Source organism: Macaca nemestrina, chromosome 15 (assembly GCF_043159975.1).
Source record: "Macaca nemestrina isolate mMacNem1 chromosome 15, mMacNem.hap1, whole genome shotgun sequence".
NCBI classification, from domain to species: Eukaryota; Metazoa; Chordata; class Mammalia; order Primates; family Cercopithecidae; genus Macaca; species Macaca nemestrina.
In genome coordinates this window covers 86416701-86438804 of record NC_092139.1, presented here as the reverse complement: position 1 = coordinate 86438804, position 22104 = coordinate 86416701, and the positions used below count along the sequence as shown (strand labels likewise).

The window sequence follows — 22104 nt, the reverse complement described above, 5'->3', positions numbered from 1 at the left end:
ACTGCAAGCTCCGCCTCCCGGGTTCACGTCATTCTCCTGCCTCAGCCTCCCGAGTAGCTGGGACTACAGGCTCCTGCCACTACACCTGGCTAATTTTTTTGTATTTTTAGTAGAGACGGGGTTTCACTGTGTTAGCCAGGATGGTCTCGATCTCCTGACCTTGTGATCCACCCGCCTCGGCCTCCCAAAGTGCTGGGATTACAGGCGTGAGCCACCGTGCCCGGCGAGACCCTGTCTTTTTAAAAGAAAAAAAAAAAAGCCTTTTTTTAAATTAAAAAAAAAAAAAATCAAATCTACCCGAATGGCCTACACTTGGACCCACAAACCAGGTACCCAAGTTACCAGGCAAGGCAGCTGCAGTTGTACCACTCAGAAGTCCACAAGATTTGGAAAAAAACAAAAAAAACAAAAAAACACAGCCTCAGGGATTTCAGTGAATGCTGAAACTTTTTTTTTTGAGACATAGTTTCACTCTTGTTGCCCAGGCTAGCATGCAGTGGTGCCATCTCGGCTCACTGCAACTTTTGCCTCCTGGGTTCAAGCAATTCTCCTGCCTCAGCCTCCCGAGTAGCTGGGATTACAGGCACCCACCACCACACCCAGCTAATTTTGTATTTTTAATAGAGATGACTTTCACTGTGTTGGTCAGGCTGGTCTCAAACTCCTTACCTCAGGTGATCTCTCCGCCTCAGCTTCCCAAAGTGCTGGGATTACAGGCATGAGTTACCACGCCCGGCCTGCTGTTAACTTCTATAGGTCAGATGTTTGATTGCGACCGAGTTCAAGGCTGACACAGCCTGGAGCCAGGGCAGGTCCAGAGCTGCCCATTTCTAGGGCCTCAGACTTCCTACTGGGAGCATCGGAAATCCCTTCTGAACTTTGGAGAAGGTGGGTCATTTGGAGAGAAGTCACCTAAACTATCCTAGTTGAAGGAATCTATCCTTGAAACTCATCACTGAAGGAATTCAAAAAGAGAAAACTTAAGGGGAAAGAAAGAATATAAATTGTTTTAAATTTTGAAGAGTGGGCATGTGGCGGGTGGGGGGAGATAGTTAAGAGTTACAGGAAGGCCGGGCGCGGTGGCTCAAGCCTGTAATCCCAGCACTTTGGGAGGCCGAGACGGGCGGATCACGAGGTCAGGAGATCGAGACCATCCTGGTTAACACGGTGAAACCCCGTCTCTACTAAAAAATACAAAAAATTAGCCGGGTGCGGTGGTGGGCACCTGTAGTCCCAGCTACTCGGGAGGCTGAGGCAGGAGAATGGCGTGAACCCGGGAGGCGGAACTTGCAGTGAGCTGAGATCCGGCCACTGCACTCCAGCCCGGGCGACAGAGCGAGACTCTGTCTCAAAAAAAAAAAAAAAACTAGCCGAGCGAGGTGGCGGGCGCCTGTAGTCCCAGCTACTCGGGAGGCTGAGGCAGGAGAATGGCGTGAACCCGGGAGGCGGAGCTTGCAGTGAGCTGAGATCCGGCCACTGCATTCCAGCCTGGGCGACAGAGCGAGACTCCATCTCAAAAAAAAAAAAAAAAAAAAAAAGTTACAGGAAAACATTTCCAATTAATATGAGGAGGAATTTTATGCTGGGAGAGTTCCCAAAATTCAGTGACCGCTTTGGAAGGCAGTACATTCCCAGACAAAGGTACCAGGCATAGGTGAGCGCTTGGTGAGGATGTTATAAAGGAGATGCAAACTTCAGGTAAGTAGGTAGAACAAATTGCATATAATATCCTTCCTGGCCAGGCATGGTGGCTCACACCTGTAATCCCAGCACTTTGGGAGGCCAAGGTGGGCGGATCACGAGGTCAGCAGTTTAAGACCAGCCTGACTAACATGGTGAAACCCCATCTCTACTAAAAATACAAAAAAATCGGCCAGGCATGGTGGTGCGCACCTGTAATCCCAGCTACTCAGGAGGCTGAGGCAGGAGAATCGCTTGAACCCGGGAGGCGGAGGTTGCAGTGAGCCGAGATCGCACCATTGCACTTTAGTCTGGGAGACAGAGCGAGACTCCATCTCAAGAAAAAGAAAAAAGATCCTTCCCACGCCAAAAGTCTGTGACTGTGAGAAGTAGCTGCCGTATAGTGCAAGTTGGGTTGCATAAGAGGTTTACAGAACCACCCCGGAGTCAAAGGAGAGAGAACTTTTGGTAGGGAGTAAATAGGGAAAAAGGGACCCAGAGGTCTGGGATCTTGAACACTCAAGGAGGAACATTGTTCTGTGAGAAAGGTTTGTTTTTGACATGCTAATTTCTTCAACAGACCATTTGAATACTTAATGTGGTCCAAGCTCTGGGCCAGGACCTGGAACAGCAAAGACAAACCAGGACAAATCCCCTGACTCACAGAGTTCTGCAGTTTAGTTACCGAGACAGACACATGAACAGATAGTTTATCGTATGTGACAGGGTGGAGATGGGGCACAGAAGTGAGGCGTCCGACCAAAGAAATGAAAAGAAAAAAATATGGAATAGTTAGAATACCTGTTTCATTGATCTTTTCTGCTAATTCTGGCATCTGTGTCAGTTCCTAGTGAGTCTCCATTGACTAATTTTTTGCCCCCCCTTTATAGGTGTATTTTCCTGCTGCTTTGTGTGACTGATAATTTATGGTTGAATGCCAGACACTTGAATTTACCTTGTTGGATTCGGGGCATTTTTTGTATTTCTAGAAATATTATTATTGAGCTCTGCTGATGCCATTATTAAGAGTCAGTTTGATCCTTTTGGGTCTTCTGCAAAAGATTTGTTAGGTGGGTATGGAGCAGGGCCCAGTCTAGGGCTAATGATTCTCAACTACTGAAGCATTACCCAGTGCCATAAGAATTACATGCTTTTCCCAGTCCAGCTTCTGGGAACAGGCACCGTCCCCGCCAGTCCTTCCAGGTGGTTCTGTCTGGTTTCAGGTAGTTTCCCAAGACACATGCGTCGATCAGATCTCCCAGATTCTCTAGGCAGCCCCCTCCTCACTGTCTCCTATGCATGACCTCTGGCTGCCTCAGTCTCCCCCAGCTCTCAACCCTCTCCTGCGCTGGACTCTCCTGGGTCTCCCCTGGCCTGCAGTGCTGGGTCCTGGAGACTCCCCAGCGTTCACCATGTTTGTTTCCTCTCCCTCAGGTCCTTTGTTGCCTGACATCGAGTACCTGAAAGCCCGCCGTTTCATGCATTTTACCTGGGTTTTGGGTGGCTTCAGGGGGAGGGTAAATCTGGGCCCTGCTCCGTCATGGTCAGATGTGGGAGTTGCACACTGGCTTTTTTTGTTTGTTTGTTTGTTTTCTGGGATGGAGTCTTGCTCTGTCACCCAGGCTGGAGAGCAGTGGCACAATCTTGGCTCACTGCAGCCTCCACCTCCCAAGCTCAAGCCATCCTCCCACCTTAGCCTCCTGAGCAGCTGGGACCACAGGCGCATGTCACCATGCCCGGCTAATTTTTGTATTTTTTGTAGAGACAGGGTTTTGCTGTATTGCCCAGGCTGGTCTCAGACTCCTGGGCTCAAGCAGTCTGCCTGCCGTGGCCTCCCAAAGTGTTGAGATTACAGGCGTGAGCCACTGCGCCTTGTGGACATTACCTTTTTTTTTTTTTTTTGATACAGAGTCTCACTGTGTCACCCAGTCTGGAGTACAGTGGCACAATCTCAGCTCACTGCAACCTCCGCTTCCTGGGTTCAAGCAATTTTCCTGCCTCAGCCTCTTGAGTAAGTGGGACTGCAGGAGCCTGCCACCATGCCCGGATAATTTTTGTATTTTTAGTAGAGGCGGGGCTTCACCGTGTTGGCCAGGCTGGTCTCGAGCTCCTGACCTCAGGTGATCCGCCTCACTTGGCCTCCCAAAGGGTTGGGATTACAGGCATGAGCCACTGTGCCCAGGTGACAGTAGCTTTTTGAAGCATCCCCTTGGCCTGAGCTTTTAAATTGAGCATGGGAATCCCATTATTCATTCAGTGAGCAAAATGGATTTTTTTTTTTTTTTTTTCCAGACGGAGTCTCCCTCTGTCGCCCAGGAGTGCAGTGGTACGATCTCAGCTCACTGCAAGCTCTGCCTCCCGGGTTCACGCCATTCTCCTACTTCAGCCTCCCGAATAGCTGGGACTGCAGGCGCCTGCCATCATGCCTGACTAATTTTGTTTTTGTGTTTTTTAGTAGAGACAGGGTTTTACCGTGTTAGCCAGGATGGTCTCGATCTCCTGACCTCGTGATCTGCCCACCTCGGCCTCCCAAAGTGCTGGGATTACAGGCGTGAGCCACCGCACCCAGCCAAGCAAAATGGATTTTTAAAATGAACTCTTACAAAACTTTGTTCTAATCTTGCTTTCTAATAGCCATGAATCAAACACATCCCATGGCATTGTAGGGTTCATGAGATTTATGTGTGCCCTGGGAGGCAGTCAAGTCCAAGGCCTGAAGTTTGCTGATGCAGTGCCCAAGCCCGGCCAAATGGAAGCTTGAAATTAGCCCTGGCTAATGTTTTCTTTTCTTTCTTTCTTTTTTGAGACAGAGTCTTGCTCTGTCGCCCAGGCTAGAGTGCAGTGGCATGATCTTGGCTCACTGCAGCTGCTGCCTCCTGGGCTTGAACGATTCTCATGCCTCAGCCTCCTGGGTAACTGGGACTACAGGCTTGCACCACCACACCCAGCCAGTTTTTAAATTTTTATTTTTAGTGGAGACAGATTTCACCATGTTGGACAGGCTGGTCTTGAACTCCTGACCTCAAGTGATACACCTGTCTCAGCCTCCCAAAGTGCCGGGATAACAGGTGTGAGCCACCGTGCCCGGTCCTGGCTAATGGTTTCTGTGTTGGCCTCAGAACACGTGGCCCTGGGTGGCCCCGCCGATGGCTGGGACGGCAGCTGGGTGGCTCTGCCACAGGAAGTGTGGTTTGGAGTCAGGACTGGGCTCCTGCTCTGGGGCTGGCCTACCCTGGGGCTGCTGCGTCACTTCTCCTGAGCTTTGGTGTCCTGGTCCTGACAGTGAGGCAGCAAATACCCACCTAGGGGGCTCTGGCTGGGCTGGGAAGGGACAAGGGAGAGCCTCTGAGTCAGGAGCCATTCCCAGTGGGGTGGCTACCTGGAGGATGCCACCCAGGGATGCTTGGGTGGGCGCTGGGCTTATGGTGAACATGCAGGGGCAGGTGGGGCTGATGCCAGCACTGTGAGGCATGGATGGTACAAAGGCTGAAGGCCCTGAGAGGTCTGAGGGCTCCTGTGTGTGGGCAGCGCAGCTGGGTGGGCAGTGGCAGCAAGAGGCTCAGTGCAGAGCCAGCAGGCAGCGCAGCTCAGCGGGCCAGAGTGCAGAGGCAGCTCAGGGGTACCTAGCATCGTGCAACTTAGCCACCGTGTGGGCAGCCACAGGCCCAGGCCCTGTCCACACTCTTCTGGACCTCACAGGCCCCAAGGAGTGCCTGTTCTTGAGTCCTGAGCCAGCTCCCCATGCTCACCTGCTGCTCTCCTTGTCCTTCCAGCCGCTCAGCTGGGAAGGAAGGTGGCCGTGGTGGACTACGTGGAACCTTCTCCCCAAGGTAGGCAGCACCCTATGGGAGCTGGGTATCCTGGGAAAGGAGGCGGGAGGTGGGCCCAGTTGCTGTACAGAGGGCAACTGACACCAAAGTCCTTCAGCACTGCTGTCCATGGTCTCTGGACAGTGTCCTGTTTCACTCAACATTACTTTAAAGTTCTTCATCATTATCAAGAATGACTCTGGCCAGGTGCAGTGGCTCATGCCTGTACTCACAGCACTTTGGGAAGCCAAGGCAGACCTTGATCACTTGAGCCCAGGAGTTTGAGGCTGCAGTGACCTCTGATTACACCACTGTACTCCAGCCTGGGCGACAGAGTGAGAACTTGTCTCTAATTTTTTTTTTTTTTTTTTTTGAGACAGAGTCTCGCTCTGTTGCCCAGGCTGGAGTGCAGTGTTGCAATCTCGGTTCACTGCCAACCTCTGTTACCTGGGTTCAAGTGATTCTCGTGCCTCAGCCTCCTGAATAGCTGGGACTACAGGTGCATGCCACCACACCCAGCTAATTTTTGTATTTTTAGTAGAGACAGGGTTTCAATTTAGTTGGCCAGGCTGTTTTTTAACTCCTGACCTCAGGTGATCTGCACGCCTCGGCGTCTCAAAGTGCTGGGATTACAGGCGTGAGCCACTACACCGGCCTAATTTTTTTTTTTTTTTAATTAAAAATAGAAATAGGCCAGGCATGGTGGCTTACATGTGTAATCCTAGCACTTTGGGAAGCCGAGGTGGGTGGATCACCTGAGGTCGGGAGTTCGAGACCAGTCTGACCAACATGGAGAAACACCATCTCTACTAAAAATACAAAATTAGCCGGGCATGGTGGTGCATGCCTGTAATCCCAGCTATTCAGGAGGCTGAGGCAGGAGAATAGCTTGAACCTGGGAGGCGGAGGTTGGGGTGAATGGAGATCACGCCGTTGCACTCCAGCCTGGGCAACAAGAGTGAAACTCTGTCTCAAATAAACAAATAATAAAAAAAAAGAAAAACAACTTTTTATTTTTGAGTACAGTTATAGAGAGCAGATTCATGTGGCATGTCAACTGGGCCCTGTTAGAGTTACAAAGCAACTTAAAGGAATTCCAAACACTCTAGAAGATCAGGGAAGCCTTTAGCAGTCACCTGAACATAAATTCAAATGTGCTCGTCCCACGTCCCAGGCACCCGGTGGGGCCTCGGCGGCACCTGCGTCAACGTGGGCTGTATCCCCAAGAAGCTGATGCACCAGGCGGCACTGCTGGGAGGCCTGATCCAAGATGCCCCCCACTACGGCTGGGAGGTGGCCCAGCCCGTGCCGCATGACTGGTAAGGACCTGGCGCCGTGGCATTCTGGTACTTTTCTTCTATTCTTGAGTGGAAGAGGAAGAGGGGGCTTATCCTCCATGAACCCTCATGGGGAGTGCGCCGTAGGATGGGTTTCTCAGCCAGGGGCGACTCCGCGCTGTCTGCTGCAGACATTTGGGAATATCTGGAGACAGTTTTGGTTGTCACTGGGGAAGCGTTTGATCCCCTTCTGTGGGGAGCCCAGGGATGCTGCAACCGTGCACAGCACAGCCCCACCAAGAACAGTCCATCTCCAAGGCCCGGAATGCGGAGTGGGAGGCCGCTTCCGCTGAGTTCTTTTGGGAAGGGGACCACGTGGCCCAGCCACACCCACAGTGGCTCAGATAGGCTCTGCCTGCTGTGAGTAGCCTTTGGGGCACAGAACAGCTGCATCTGGATAGCCGTGGGTCAGAGCCCCTGTTTTCTGTGAGTCCAAAGGTCCATAGCCCCAAGCCTGGGACAGGCGGTGGCGCGTAGGGATGGATGTCACGTTTTGCCACCTCTCAAAGCACTCTTGTTTTTTGATATTTCTATGAATGTACCATTTGAATCTAATAGTCCACTGTGAGACCCTGCAGCTAACACCTGTGTTGTGACTTTTACATTTTGTTTTGTGTCTTCACAGGAGGAAGATGGCAGAAGCTGTTCAAAATCACGTGAAGTCCTTGAACTGGGGCCACCGTGTCCAGCTGCAGGACAGGTACTGAAGCTCTCTTGGGGGTGGGCCACCCTCTGGACCTTCTCTCGGGCGTTTCGTGCCTGGACACACACTTACTTACTGTGCAGAGCACGCCCTGGCAGGCTCTGGGGATTCAGGTCCTGCTCAGGGGTGGGGATGAGGACAAGGAGCAGATGGGAGTGACTGCAGGGGAAGGGGAGACTGCCCTTTGATGCTGAGCACAGCCTGGAGGTGCTGCCAAGGAACGAGTGAGGCCACATTGGCAGAATGGCCAGAGCCCAGGGCTGCACAGGGAGGAGGCGCTTGGGGCTGGGAGGCCTCAGGCCAGAGAGCGTGGACACGACTGGGCCTGGGGCTGATAAGCGGTGAGGGCCATCCCAGTGGCAAGCCCCTACCTTGTGAACCCCCGTCTTACTGCACACCTCCAGCTCCTTGGGTGTGGGTGCAGGGGCCTGGTGCTTTCCGCTGGAGCAAATGTCCCTACTTGGTCACTGTTCCTTTCAGCTCCTGGGGGATCTCCAGCACAGAGGCTGATGCTCCCTGGGCCTGCAACCTTCTCCTGGGGCTCAGCTGCCAGCACAGCAGATGCCTGAAACTGGTACCACCTCAGACCCAGCCTTTCTCCCGGGGCTGTGGCACTGCCTGTGCCCCATGGGCTGTGGAGGGGACAGTGGTCCTGCAGAGGTCTAGTGGCTCTCCTCATGCACCATTTGCTTGGCCCCAGGCGGGTTCTTCCTGGGGCTTCACAGCAGGCAGCAGTTTTGTGCCCGCTAAATCCAGGAAAGAGAAGCCAGGAAGCCAACTGCTTGCCCTCCACCTGGGCTTCACGAGCTCTCCCGCTATCCAGGGAGCTAAGCTACATTGTGCTGTGGAGTTTCTGCTTTGCTCTGTGGGGCTGTGTATCCCCCGGTGCAGTTTCCTGGGGGCAGCAGGCTCTGCCCTCCTTCCTCCCTGCCCTGGGCAGCTCCTGGGCGGGCATCAAACAGGCCCAGCCCACTGCCTGCTCCGGAGCCACCAGCAGAAGGAGGCTGGGGTGCACCTGGGCTGTTTCTGCTTTTTCACTCTTCTGAAAAGTGCTGTCATGAGCATTGCGTGGCTGTGTCCCACGGCTGCTTCCTGGCGTTGAGGTGATTGAAGGGCTCTTGCTATGGGAACTTCATGCACCTCAGACAGCCCATGGAGGCGCAGGCTTGCTGGTGGGGAGAAGGCAGGCTCAAGCAGGAGGCGGAGCCTTCCCAGAACCCTTTCTGCTGCACGGTCCTTTTGTCATTAGAAAGTGTCGGTCGGGTGCGGTGGCTCATGCCTGTAATCCTAGCATTTTGGGAGGCTGAGGTGGGAGGATCACTTGAGCCCAGGAGTTGCAGACCAGCCTGAGCAACATAGTTTTGTTGCTACATGTCCCTACAAAAAATAAAATGAACTAGCCAGGTGTGGTTGCCCATGCCTATAGTTCCAGTTACTTGAGACGAGGCTGCTGTGAGCTATGATCGTGCCACTGCACTCCAGCCTGGGTGACAGAGTGAGAATCTGTCTCTAAAAAAAAAAAAAAAAGGCCGGGCGCGGTGGCTCAAGCCTGTAATCCCAGCACTTTGGGAGGCCGAGACGGGCGGATCACTAGGTCAGGAGATCGAGACCATCCTGGCGAACACGGTGAAACCCCGTCTCTACTAAAAAATACAAAAAAAAAAACTAGCCGGGCGAGGCGGCGGGCGCCTGTAGTCCCAGCTACTCGGGAGGCTGAGGCAGGAGAATGGCGTAAACCCGGGGGGCGGAGCTTGCAGTGAGCTGAGATCCGGCCACTGCACTCCAGCCCGGGCGACAGAGCCAGACTCCGTCTCAAAAAAAAAAAAAAAAAAAAGGGTGGGGCTCGGTGGCTTACGCTGTAATCCTAGCACTTTGGGAGACTTAGGTGGGTGGATCACTTGAGGTCAGGAGTTCAAGACCAGCCTGGCCAACATGGCGAAACCCCATCTCTGCTAAAAATACAAAAATTAGCCAGGCGTGGTGGCGCAAGCCTGTAATCCCAGCTTCTTGGGAGGCTGAGGCAAGAGCTGAGGCAAGAGAATGACTTGAACCCGGGAGGTGGAGGTTGCAGTGAGCCAAGATCATGCCACCGCACTCCAGCCTAGGCGACGGAGTGAGACTTTGTCTCAGAAAAAAAAAAAAAAAGAAAGCATGGGTTGTTTTATTTCTGTGCACCATGCTCCCAGCCACCGTTTTGCCAGGCTTGTCATGCCCATTCTCTTGGTGTTACCACACCCCTGAAGGCAGAAGGTGACCCCATCTGGTGGGCACCACAGCTCCCTGCTGGAACATGTCTGGGTGATGAGGACTGTCCCCAAGAGAGGTCCACCCACCTCTTGCTGCACACCAGGGGTGTACATGGCCTCTCCGGACTGTGCTGAGCTGGCTTCTGTCCCTGCTTTGACACATGTGGTTAACATGTCCCTGGGATCCCTGGGGGACAGGCGAGGTGCCCACACAACCCTTCCGTGCTTCTCAGTGTGGTTGCTGCTTACTTCTTGGTCCACTTGAGCCACAGCACCAGGCCTTGCTGGAGGCTGGAACTCCCTTTTACCAGTGCTCCCTATTTGATACAATTGGTGACGTTTAATTTGCAGAGGAAGTGTTTGAAAATCTTATCTTTATCTTTCAGAAAAGTCAAGTACTTTAACATCAAAGCCAGCTTTGTTGACGAGCACACGGTTTGTGGCGTTGCCAAAGGTGGGAAAGAGGTGAGCATCTGACTTACTTGTGTGGCTCCTTATGGACTCTTCTGCAGACCTTGGGCACCAACTGCAGCTGTGTTTGGCCTGGGTGCTGTTCTCAGTAACACGTGCTGCTGGAATCGACAAGGTGGCTTCTTTCTGGGCACTTGTCTTTAACATGATCAAATAGTTTACTGAGCTGCTGCTCAGAGTGATATGGCAACAGGGTTGGTGGCCACACCCTCTTTGCAGGATTATTTGGGGATTTGAGGGTGCCTTGAAGTGCTTGGTATTAGAACATCTCCCTGTCCGCTCTGCCTGTCCCCCTTCTGCCTGGCTGACCGTTGATGGGATTCCAGTTCCACAGGGCTTCTGAACTGCTGGCCGAGGGTCCACACTGCAGGGCAGGGGCTATGGGAACTGCTGGCCAAGGTCTGTAGTGCTCAGGCCCTCCGGTAAGTGACCACCATGCACCTGTCTGACCCATGGCTTTCTCTTTTTCTTCTCAGATTCTGCTATCAGCTGACCACATCATCATTGCTACTGGAGGGCGGCCGAGGTACCCCACACACGTGAGTGTCCCTAGAGCACAGCGTCCCTGCTGCACTGGCCCGTCCCCGGTCTCTCTGAGGGATGTGCTTTTACACGCGTGCTTCCACGGCAGCGGCTTGCACACCCTTTCCCCCTATACTCACTGTCATCACTTTCTGCTTTCCAATGCTCTTGAATCCACACAGCTGAAATGTGGGGTCCCCAGTGGCCTCCAAGCTGCCAGATCCTCAGGACAGCTCTCGTTCTGCTCTCCCTCTGCCCCGCTGGATCTGTCCCCTTCTACCCCAGCATCCTGCTTCCTAAGTCTCCATTGCTGATTCCCCCTTTTCCCTTCAGCCTCAGAATGTTGGCACATTCAGGATATAAGCCTCATTCTTCATCTTCCTCCTTCTCCTCCCCCAGTTTAAAAAAAGTTTGAAATAAAATTCACAGGCTATAAAATTTAGCCTTTTATAGGGTACAATTCAGTGGTTTTTAGTACATTCACAGAGCTGTGTGGCCATCAGTCACCACCATCCATTGCCAGCACTCCTTCCATCATCCCTGAACTGAAACTCTATTCCCATTAAACCTAACTCCCCAGCGCCTCCTCCCCCAGCCCCTAGCAACCACCACCTACTTTCTGTCTCTATGAATTTGACAACACTAGGCACCTCGTGTAAGTGGAATCGTACACATTAGTCCTTCTCATGTAACTGGAATCGTACGTGTGTGTCCCTTAGTGACTGGCTTACTTCACTGAGCATAACAACCTCCAGGTTCACCTACACTGTAGTGTGTGTCAGTATCATTCCTTTTTATGGCTGGATACTATTCCATTGTATAGATAGACCACATTTTGTTAATCCACTTGCTTGTTGATGAACACGTGTTATTTCCACTTTTTAGCTATTGTGAATAGTGCTGCTGTGAACATCTGCAAAGAAGTTTTTTGGCCGGGCGCGGTGGCTCAAGCCTGTAATCCCAGCACTTTGGGAGGCCGAGACGGGCGGATCACAAGGTCAGGAGATCGAGACCATCCTGGCTAACACGGCGAAACCCCGTCTCTATTAAAAACACAAAAAATTAGCCGGGCGAGGTGGCGGCGCCTGTGGTCCCAGCTACTCGGGAGGCTGAGGCAGGAGAATGGCGTGAACCCGGGAGGCGGAGCTTGCAGTGAGCTGAGATCTGGCCACTGCACTCCAGCCTGGGCGACAGAGCGAGACTCCGTCTCAAAAAAAAAAAAAAAAAAAAAAAAAAAAAAGAAGTTTTTTGGTGGACTTCAGTTTTCACTTCTCTTGGGTTACACTTAGGAGCAGAACTGTCGGGCCATGTGGTAGCTTTATGTTGAACCTTTCAAGGAACCTCAGACTGTTTTCCACAATGACTGCATTTTACATTCCTTCCAGCAGTGTGTAAGGGTCATGGTTTCTTGTTTCTTCACGTATCTTGTAATTTTTTTTTTTTTTTTTTGAGACGGAGTCTCGCTCTGTCACCCAGGCTGGAGTGCAGTGGCCGGATCTCAGCTCACTGCAAGCTCCTCCTCTCGGGTTCACGCCATTCTCCTGCCTCAGCCTCCCGAGTAGCTGGGACTACAGGCGCCCGCCACTTCGCCCGGCTAGTTTTTTGTATTTTTTAGTAGAGACGGGGTTTCACCGTATTAGCCAGGATGGTCTCGATCTCCTGACCTCATGATCCGCCCATCTCGGCCTCCCAAAGTGCTGGGATTACAGGCTTGAGCCACCGCGCCCGGCCATCTTGTAATTTTTTTAATTGAAAGCCGAACATTTCAAATAATTTAATGTGGTAACTTTGGAAACCAGATTCTCCCTCTGCCCCAGGATTCTGTTGTTACAGCTGCTTATTTGGTGACTTTTCGGAACTGACTTTGTCGACTCTTATTCTTTGTTGTATGAGGCCACTGAAGTCTCTACTTGGTTAGCTTAGTGGTCAGCTAAGAACTGCATGGAGATTTCCCTAAACTAAGCACTCTCCCGGTCTTTGCTGAGGGCTCCATGAGCGTTTGGAGGGGATGCCTTCCGCACTCAGCAGACAGCAGGCAGCTCTGCCCTAGCCCTCACTTCCTGCCTGTGCAGAGATCAAGGTCATCTGGAGGTGAGGGCTCAGGGCCTCCTTGGTCCTTCCTGATGTGTGCACAGTGCCGTGTGTGTGCCCGGCCTAGGTTCCCAGGAATATGCTGGAACCTTTCAAAGCTCCAGTGGACATCTCATTCCTTGGCTTTTCCTTTGAAGCTTTTTTGGGCAGTCTGTTGTTGGCTCCAACTGTTACCTATCCCCTCAGGCAGCTGTGAGATGAAAACCTCAGACAAATGCCCCCCAGAGAAAGGCTTTTAACCCTGGCTGAGCTCCAGTGAAGTCGGATAAAGATGACCCTTTTGAGAGGTCTTCTCGGGAACCCCTGTCAGGGTCAGATGCTGACTCTGACTCTTCTTTGGGAGGGGCTTTGAAAGACCCCAGCTGGGTTCTGCTTTCTCTGACACGTCACTGTTCAGGCTGCCGCTGAGGTGGGAGTGGGACCAGAGTGAGTTAAAACACCCTGGAGCTCCCATTCTCACTCAGCTTCAGCTGTTTTTCCTGACTTTAAATGTTCCCTGTGTTGCTGCAAGCCTGTGGTTAATTTCCATAATTCTGAATCTCACGGTTCTTGCCAGTTTTATCACTGTCTTTAACAGAGAGGTGAATAACTCCTGGCCCAGTCTTGTGTGTTGTGGGGTCAGAGTTGAGGAAGGGGCCCCAGGGTGAGGGGTTGGGGGGCAGCTGTGGCAGGGAAAGCAAACCGGCTGGGGGTGGGCAGAGAGGTTTGGCTGAGACCAGCCCTCATGGGCCTCCCAGGGAACCGTGTGCCGCCTGCTCCAAGCCTCTAAGTAGGCTGCAGCCAAGCTTTTGAAGACCACGGGTCTCTCAGCCTGGAGGCCACACCACCTCTGACTTAGACCCAGGGGCAGTCCAGTGGAGGTGGAGCAAGGGGAGGTTCTGCCGCTTCTTGGACATGACCCCAGCTTCCACTTCGTCCTCTGCTTACTATGGGAACAGGGAAAGGAGGGGCCCCAAGGAGCACAAGCACTCCCAGTCCTTAGAGGCCACGGGACTTCTCTGGCTGCCAAGCAGCCACAGCAGCCTCTAGCGGGGGCAGGTTGCTTATGCACAGAGGTGGGGCTCAGGGCTGCGTGGCTCTGTAGGATGACACTGTGAGATTGTTCAAGGCAACTGCCGCAGACAGGGTCCAGGTGATCCCCTCTCCTGGCAGCTGGGCTCATGGTGGTTGTGCTTAAAGAAGGCCACAGCCAGCTTCCAGCAGCCCAGTGGTCATTGGGCTTCTCTGAGGCCCCAGGCAGAGCTGCACGTGCATCCATACCAGGGAGCCCTGCACGGGAGCCCTGGCCTGGCCCGGCCCTGCTCTGCACCTCACAGGCAGCTGCTGACGGCTCTTTGGGCTCATAGGGGATCCAGCAGGCGCTCCTGGTCCTTAGGAGGCAGGCAGCTCAGAGCCTGTCTGCCCTCCCCGCCACGCCCTCCCAGGGTGTCTGCCAAGGCTTGCTTGCGTTTTAGTCCCTTTGATTGCCAGACCTTTCGGTTTTCCTTGAGCAAACCTGAGAAATTCCTGACTTTATTTTTTTTGCCAATTGGAAGCGTAAACTGTTTGAGATCCGTTTCCTCCACCAGCACATCTTGTTCTCATGGCCGCTAAGGGGATGTTCACCCTGGGCCTCCCACCTGCTTGGCCACCCCTCTTCAGATGACCTGTCTGATTTCCGGGCTCAGAGCCCACCCGGGCCAGCCCTTGAGAGTGTGAAGTCTGTCCTGGCTGAGCCAGGTGCCCTCAGAGCTGCCCCTCAGGCCCTGCCCACCTCAACCTGTGGCACTTACCCCCTGTGCCTCCTCTCCTCTGGCTGGCTCTGCAGGCCACCCCTGCCACGCAGATACACCTGAGCTCTGCTGGCCCTGGTTTGCTGACCTGTTCTCTCCCCACTTCCCCTCTCTGAGTTTGGACCACCCAGAACCCAGGTGTTGCTCCCTGGGGCTGCATACCCGTCTGTTTGGTGTGTCTGTCCAGAACCCAGGCAGACTTGAGGGGGCCCAGCTGTCTGCCTGTATGGCCCCTGCAGTTGCTGTACCCACCTCAGGCCCTGTATCCTGCTCTGAACCAGGGTCAAGAGGAGGGTCCTGGGGAACAGAGGGGAAAGGTACCCTGCGAGGGCAGCGGGCCCTGGAGCACAGCAGCTTAGATGCAGACAGGCCACCTGCAGCCCCAGAGAGGCCACAGCCTGCACACAAGGACTGGCATCAGGGAAGCCCCGTGCATGTGTGCCCTAGGACAGCTCTGGTTGATTCTGCAAAGCTGGCATCCTCTTTAAGGAAGCCCCAGGACAGGCCAAATGGAGCTCTTGTCCCAGGGGTCATTTCTGTCTTGACAGATCGAAGGTGCCTTGGAATATGGAATCACAAGTGATGACATCTTCTGGCTGAAGGAATCCCCTGGAAAAACGTAAGGCCTGCCGCATGCGTGGTGGGGTCCTCTTTTTGTTCACCAGAGTGAGCACTGGGCCCTGAGAGCCTGTGCTGGTCTTTGGCTCCTGGAACTTTCTTTCTGGTTTACCCAAAAAAGGAAAAAAGGCCTGTTGTTTGTGGCCAGGCACGGTGGCTCATGCTTGTTAGCCTAGCACTTTGGGAGACTGAGGCAGGAGGATTGCTCGAGGCCAGGAGTTTGAGATCAGCATCAACCTGTACAATATAGTGAGACCTTGACTCTACAAAAATCTGTTGTTTTTTGTTTTTGTTTTTGTTTTTTTAGACGGAGTCTCACTCTGTCGCCCAGACTGGAGTGCAGTGGTATAGTCTCGGCTCACTGCAACCCTCGCGTCTCGGGCTCAAGTGATTCTCCTGCCTCAGCCTCCAGAGTAGCTGAAATTACAGGGCCCGCCACCACATCCAGCTAATTTTTGTATTTTTAGTAGAGATGGGGTTTCACCATGTTGGCCAGGCTGGTATCAAACTCCTGACCTCAGGTGATCCGCCCGCCTCAGCCTCCCAAAGTGCTGGGATTACAGGCGTGAGCCACCACGCCCAACCTACAAAAATCTGAAAATATTAACCAAGCTTAGTACTGTGCACCATGTAGTCCCAGCTACTTGGGAGGCTAGGTGGGAGGATTGCTTGAACCCAGGAGGTTCAGGCTGTAGTGAGCTGTGATTGCACCACCGCGCTCAGCCTGGGAGAGTGAGACCTTGTCTCAAAACGAGACAATATGCCTGTGACTTGTGCCCCTCTGCAGGGCTGTTGATGTACTTTGTCCTGTGGCTGCCTTGGAGGTAATAACAAGAATGCCGTATAAAGGGTGTCAGCTATTTGTTATCTAGGTCAGTGGTTGTCAAATGGGGTTCCCAGGAGCCCTGGGGTTCCAGTGGTTTCCATCAAGGACATCAGGGAGAACATTAAGGAGGGGAGAGCCAGCAATCCCTATTCCAGCCCTCAACTAACACCTGCACTGTCTTCCGGTTTGTACATTGGGTTTCCCTGAAATCTAGCAAAGACTCCAAAGGCCTCAGAAACAACATCTTGGTTGTGGAAGGGAGGCTAGCAGTGTGAGAGTGGCTCTCACTCCCCATGGGAGCATGTGCAGAGTCACTAAGTGCATTCCGATGCCCACAGAGGGGGCCATCCCGAGGTCCCAGGTCCAGGCAGCTCCTGCCTGTGTGTGGGGTGTGGAGACTTCATGCTGGCAGGGACCAGAGAGGCCACCAGAGGGTGGCAGAGGCTTGGTCAATAGCAGTCTCGAGCCTTCCCCAGGAGAAAATACCAGTGGAAAAGGGTTTCCACCTCTGTGTGTGCCCGAATGTGCATGGTGTGCGTGCAGATGTGGTGTGTGTGTGTGAGTGGTGTGTCACGTGCTCTGCTTGTCATTGTTTCACACTTAGCAGGGCATCTTTGTGTGGGGTCAGGACTGGATTCCCTTGAATGGATGTAGTGTAATTCCTTTGACCTTTCTCGTGTTAATGAGCATCTCAGTAGTTTCTCTTCTTCATCATTATCAATGCTGCAGTGAAAACCTTCAAGGTGCATCTGTTTACCATCAGAAGTGCTTCTGACCCATTTTCCCAATTATTCATTGTGATAAAACAGACATAGTATAAAATTTGCCATTTTAACTTTTTTTTTTTTTTGAAACAGAGTATCACTCTGTCGCCCAGACTGGAGTGCAGTGGCGCAATCTCGGCTCACTGCAACCTCCGCCTCCCGGGTTCAAGCGATTCTCCTGTCTCAGCCCTCTGAGTAGCAGGGTCTACAGGCGTCTGCCACCACGCCTGGCTAATTTTTTTGTATTTTTAGTAGAGACAGGGTTTCACCTTGTTGGCCAGGCTGTTCTCAAACTCCTGATCTCAGGTGATCCACCTGCCTTGGCCTTCCAAAGTGCTGGGATTACAGGCGTGAGCCACCACGCCCGCCCCACTGTAACCATGTTTAAGTATACAGTTCAATGGTATTCAATATGTTAATAATGTCGTGAAACCATCACCACTATCCATATCTGGAACTCTTTTCATCCATGTTGTATCTGAATTTCCTTCTTTTTAAGGCTGAGTAATATTCCATTGCACAGGCATACCACCTTCTGTCTATCCATTCATCTGTCAATGGACACCCAAGTTGCCTCTGCTTCTTGGCTGTTGTGAATAGTGCTGTGAGTAGTGAACACAGATGTGCAGATACCTCTTGGAGACCTTTCAGTTCTTTTGGGTGCAAACCCAGAAGTGGGATTGCTGGATCATATGGTCTTGAGCAACCTCCATCCTGTTTCCCACAGTGCCCACGCCATCTTACATTCTCAGCAGCAGTACAGGAGGTCTCCGGGGTCCCCACATCCTCGCCAGTGCATGTTGTTTTCTGTTTTTCTTTCTTTCTTTAATTTTTATTTTTTCCTTTAAACTCTGTTGGACTTGATGTGTTCTGTTTTTTTGACAGTGGCCATCCTAGTGGCTGTGAGGTGGTCTTATACACTTTACATCTTTCCTGGAAGTAGAAAAGCTCGGTACAAGGGGAGCTGCCCTTCAATCTTAACACTTTGTGCTGACAGGCTGGTTCCGTGTGTACATTTCCCGCTTCCCGTCCTTGGTAACTCAGGCATCAGCTTTTTGATAAGACACAAAACATAAAGGAGCCTCTCCTCCCATATCCCTGGCCTGGGCAGCGGTCACTGCTGCCCACGGTGCACCCACACTCTCCTGAGACCGTGCCAAGCTTGTGCTGGTTTCCATCCACTGCCTGCTGCCTTCCATTGGACCCCTGATGGTGTTTTGTCTTTGGACTTGGTGATATTATTTCCTGCAGAAGTTTTAAGTTTTTCTGTTGTCACACTGATCACTTTTTCCTGTTATGCCATAATTTCTGGGTTATCTGTTTTTTTGTTTGTTTTTTTTTAATCTTTGAGACAGGATCTTGCTCGGTTGCCCAGGCTGGAGTGCAGTGGTGAAATCATGGCTCGCTGCAGCCTCAAACTCCTGGATTCAAGCAATTCTCCTGCCTCAGCCTCCTGAGTAGCTGGGATTGCAGGTGCCCACCACCACGCCCAGCTAATGATTATTTTTTTTAGAGCAAGGACTCGCTATGTGGCCCAGGCTAGTCTTGAACTCCTGGGCTCAAGTGATCACCCTGGCCTCTCAAAGTGCTGGGATTACAGGCATGAGCTACCGCGCCCAGACTGTTGTTTGATCTTTGACTATCTGCCGGGTTACACATGATCTGACTCTGTTTGCATTTGCTGTGATCGGTGGTCTTTTCACATATTTACGTGAAAAGCCTCGTTTCACAGCCTCATAATCGCCAGCATGGTCCTTGCCCACTTTCCCGTCTGGCTTTTCCCTTCTCTTATCTCTTCTTACCCTCCAGCTGGTTTGCGTATTAGGGATGTGATCCTCTGTCGCTTGTGGTGCAGATTTTCTCAGCTTCTAGTGTCTTTTAACTTGTGTGATGTACAAATGGTTTAACTTTTTTAAAATGTAACTTAAATCTTTTACACTTAACGGCTTTTTGATTTATTGCATGTTCAGAAAGGCCTGCCCCATCCCCAAGATTTTTTTTTTTTTTAAAGCCCTGTATTTTCCTTATGGGCGTCCACAAGTCGGATTTTCTTTTACTTCCTTGGGCTGGCTGCTCTTCTTCTGCAGTGTGGTTGAGATGGGCTGCCCGGGCCCCGGTGCCCATCTCGAGGCACTTTCTCACTCGGCGTCCTGAGTCCTGCCTGTGTGGTGGAGACGGGCTGCCCGGGCCCCGGTGCCCATCTCGAGGCACTTTCTCACTCGGCGTCCTGAGTCCTGCCCGCGTGGTGGAGACGGGCTGCCCGGGCCCCGGTGCCCATCTCGAGGCACTGTTCTCACTTGGCGTCCTGAGTCCTGCCCGCGTGGTGGAGACGGGCTGCCCGGGCCCCGGTGCCCATCTTGAGGCGCTGTTCTCACTTGGCGTCCTGAGTCCTGCCTGCGTGGTGGAGACGGGCTGCCTGGGCCCTGGTGCCCATCTCAAGGCGCTGTTCTCACTTGGCATCCTGAGTCCTGCCGGTAGCTCTGGTTGTCTTTCATGTTGGCTTCTCTGGGTGGAGTCTGGATGCCCCTCCAGCTGCTGCAGGATGCTTTGCCTGCTGGACCTGCAGGGAAATGGCCTTGGACGTCTGGCGGCCCCAAGATGTCTGCCAGGCCCCTCGATGTACTGGAGTCTTTTTTTTTTTTTTTTTTTTTTTTTTTTTTTGAGATGGAGTCTCGCTCTGTCGCCCAGGCTGGAGTGCAGTGGCCGGATCTCAGCTCACTGCAAGCTCCGCCTCCCGGGTTCACGCCATTCTCCTGCCTCAGTCTCCCGAGTAGCTGGGACTACAGGCGCCCGCCACCTCGCCCAGCTAGTTTTTTGTATTTTTTAGTAGAGATGGGGTTTCACCGTGTTAGCCAGGATGGTCTCGATCTCCTGACCTCGTGATCCGCCCGTCTCGGCCTCCCAAAGTGCTGGGATTACAGGCTTGAGCCACCGCGCCCGGCCTGTACTGGAGTCTTCAGGGCCGGTCACTGCAGCCCAGCACTTTGGCCACCCTGGTCACGCCTGGCCCCCTCAGAGGCTGCCCTTTGGGGCTGGGGAGGGGGCCCGGTACTCTGGGTGCCCTGGCCCTGCAGCCTCCCTAGCAAGGTGGCTGGGGCTTGGGGAGCGCTCCCCTGCAACCCTGTGCTGAGAGCAGCCAGCTCGGCCGGGAAGACGCGGCCCCAGATATTTTGTTCGGGAAAGAAACTGCAGTGTTTATTTTCTTCAGAAAAAAAACATTTAGAAGATTTTTTTTAAAGCTCTTTCATTTAGAAGGAATCTAGGTATGTTATTGTTTAAGAAAAAAGTGTTTGCAATGTATCAGTCACCCGTTTCATTCTGAGCATGATTTATGTGAGGAAATGGTTTTTTTAAAAATTAAGCTGGAGATATATCCCTGTACGATGCTTCTGTGAAAATGCGGCTTTTGTCCGGCGCTGTTAATGCAAGTTGTAACAGTGTAATATGGGAGTCAGTGTTTACATGTTACATTCCTCTGCCGCAGTCAAAATAAGCCCGGAGGGTCTACAGTAGCATTTCTGTATTTTATCAGCTTGGGCTGGGGCTGAGGGGAGGCCTCCACTCACACTTGGAGGGGCTGTTTCTGCCAGATTTATTTGCCTTATAAATATTCCCCATGTTTATTTTAACTCGCCTTTAAAATGGAGCTGAAATTAATATGGACCCCAGGGCTGCTCCCCTGGCCCCTGAGTGGCTCCCGTAGTCGGGTGGGACATTTCTACCTGGTCCTGTCCAGGAGGCCAGGTGGGCAACTCAGGGTGCCCGGCATCCCAGTGCCCCTCCTGCATTGGGCACTGTGTCCCCTGGTTGGCTTCTCCACCAAGGAGGCACCCTGGCCCCCTGGCCCCAGGCCCTCGGTGGGCTCTGCGGCGTGCACAAGGCCTCCTTCGTCCCTCTCCACTACAGGCACAGGCTGCCGGGAACTCCTTTCAGCGCACGTCCACATGGGGCCCACTGCTGGGAGCTCCAGATCTGGCGAGTGGTGCCCACAGTGGGGCCTGGGACCCAGCCTGCAAGGTTGTACCATGCCACTTTTGCCCCAGAGAGGCCACCCAGGCATCACAGTGCACCTTGGGCCCCAAGTTGGGAGCCCCTTTCCTCCTTTGTTTGCATCCAGGTCTTGGGGAGCCCAGGGCTGGACAGATGGCAGAGGTAGGGGGATCGTGTCCAAACTCAGTCAAGGGGAGACAGAATTAAACAGGGCCCTTCACTAAACAGCCATATGCTAGCAAAATGGGGCCATACCTGTCGGGCAGAGTGGGCTGAGCACCGGGTTTGTAATCCAGGAGGGTGAGGAAGACGTGCAGAAAACTCCTGTAAAAGCAATGTGAGCTTGTGGGTGGGTGAGCAGGATCCTTGAGTGCACTGGGGTGGGGCGGGGGACATTCTGGCTGCCCCACTCCCACAGCCATGCCCCAGCGCAGGGGGCTGTCCTCTCAGTCTTGGTGGGGAGGACCCTGGGAAGGACTCCAGGTCGGTTCATGCTCTTTCTGTGCCATGCAGACGCCTGCCTTCTGCCTAGCCTGTTTGCCTTTTCTGCTGGCCTTGTGTATTTCCTTCTCTGGAACTGCAAGACAGGTTGAAGAAGAGAGGAGGGTTCTGGGGAGGTACAGCAACCCCTGGGCAGGCAGTGGAGCCCCTCTGGGAACAGTGGCCACTGCAGGGAGGAAGGGGTGCGGAGGGGCACGTGACCCCAAATGACAAGGCTCAGAGGGGGCATGCAACCTTGCAAACCAAACCTTCTATTCCACAGAGCAAGCCCCCGGCAGGTGGAGGAATGTGGAAGGCAAGGACGGTGAGCCTACTCCGGGAGCTCCTTTACAGAAGCAGGCACTGGGGGTTGGGATCCAAGTGCAGCCAAGAGGAGCCCGAGGCCCAGAGGGGCCTGGCAACCGAGCGGGGCCAAGGAGCTGAGCTCCAACTCCAGTCCCATAGCCGTACAATCTTCCTGCCACTCCCTGACTTGGAGGGCTGCCTCCACCGGGAAGCCTCTGCACCCAGCAGGGACTTGGGCCCTGACAGTGTGCCTTGTCTCTGTCTCTTGCACGCCCATGGCCCTGGGCTTCGTCTTCTCTCTCAGTGCTAGGCTTTGGAGCTCAGGTGCCCTAACCCCAATATAGGGATTGTGGTCACTCTATTCTAGTCCTCCCTCTTGCTGTGTCTGTAGGTCCGCTTTCGGCGAAGCAGGGCTCTGAGCTGGCAACACTGGGACGGGGCAGAGGGCGTGAATGAGACGCAGCCTTCTCTCAGGTCCGATAACAGAGG

At 53.1% G+C, this 22104-nt stretch overlaps 1 protein-coding gene across 3 annotated transcripts in view; it reads left to right on the top strand.

Moving 5' to 3' along the window:
* LOC105480714 (thioredoxin reductase 2) overlaps positions 1 to 22104 on the top strand; it is a 68336-nt gene that overhangs the window by 17914 nt on the left and 28318 nt on the right. For all 3 annotated transcript variants that reach the window (XM_011739836.3, XM_011739835.3, XM_011739837.3), the window contains exons 3-8: positions 5454 to 5510; positions 6664 to 6808; positions 7452 to 7526; positions 10162 to 10240; positions 10723 to 10785; positions 15180 to 15250. In XM_011739836.3, coding sequence (XP_011738138.1) covers positions 5454 to 5510; positions 6664 to 6808; positions 7452 to 7526; positions 10162 to 10240; positions 10723 to 10785; positions 15180 to 15250 — 490 coding nt within the window. The remainder of the gene's footprint in view (positions 1 to 5453; positions 5511 to 6663; positions 6809 to 7451; positions 7527 to 10161; positions 10241 to 10722; positions 10786 to 15179; positions 15251 to 22104) is intronic.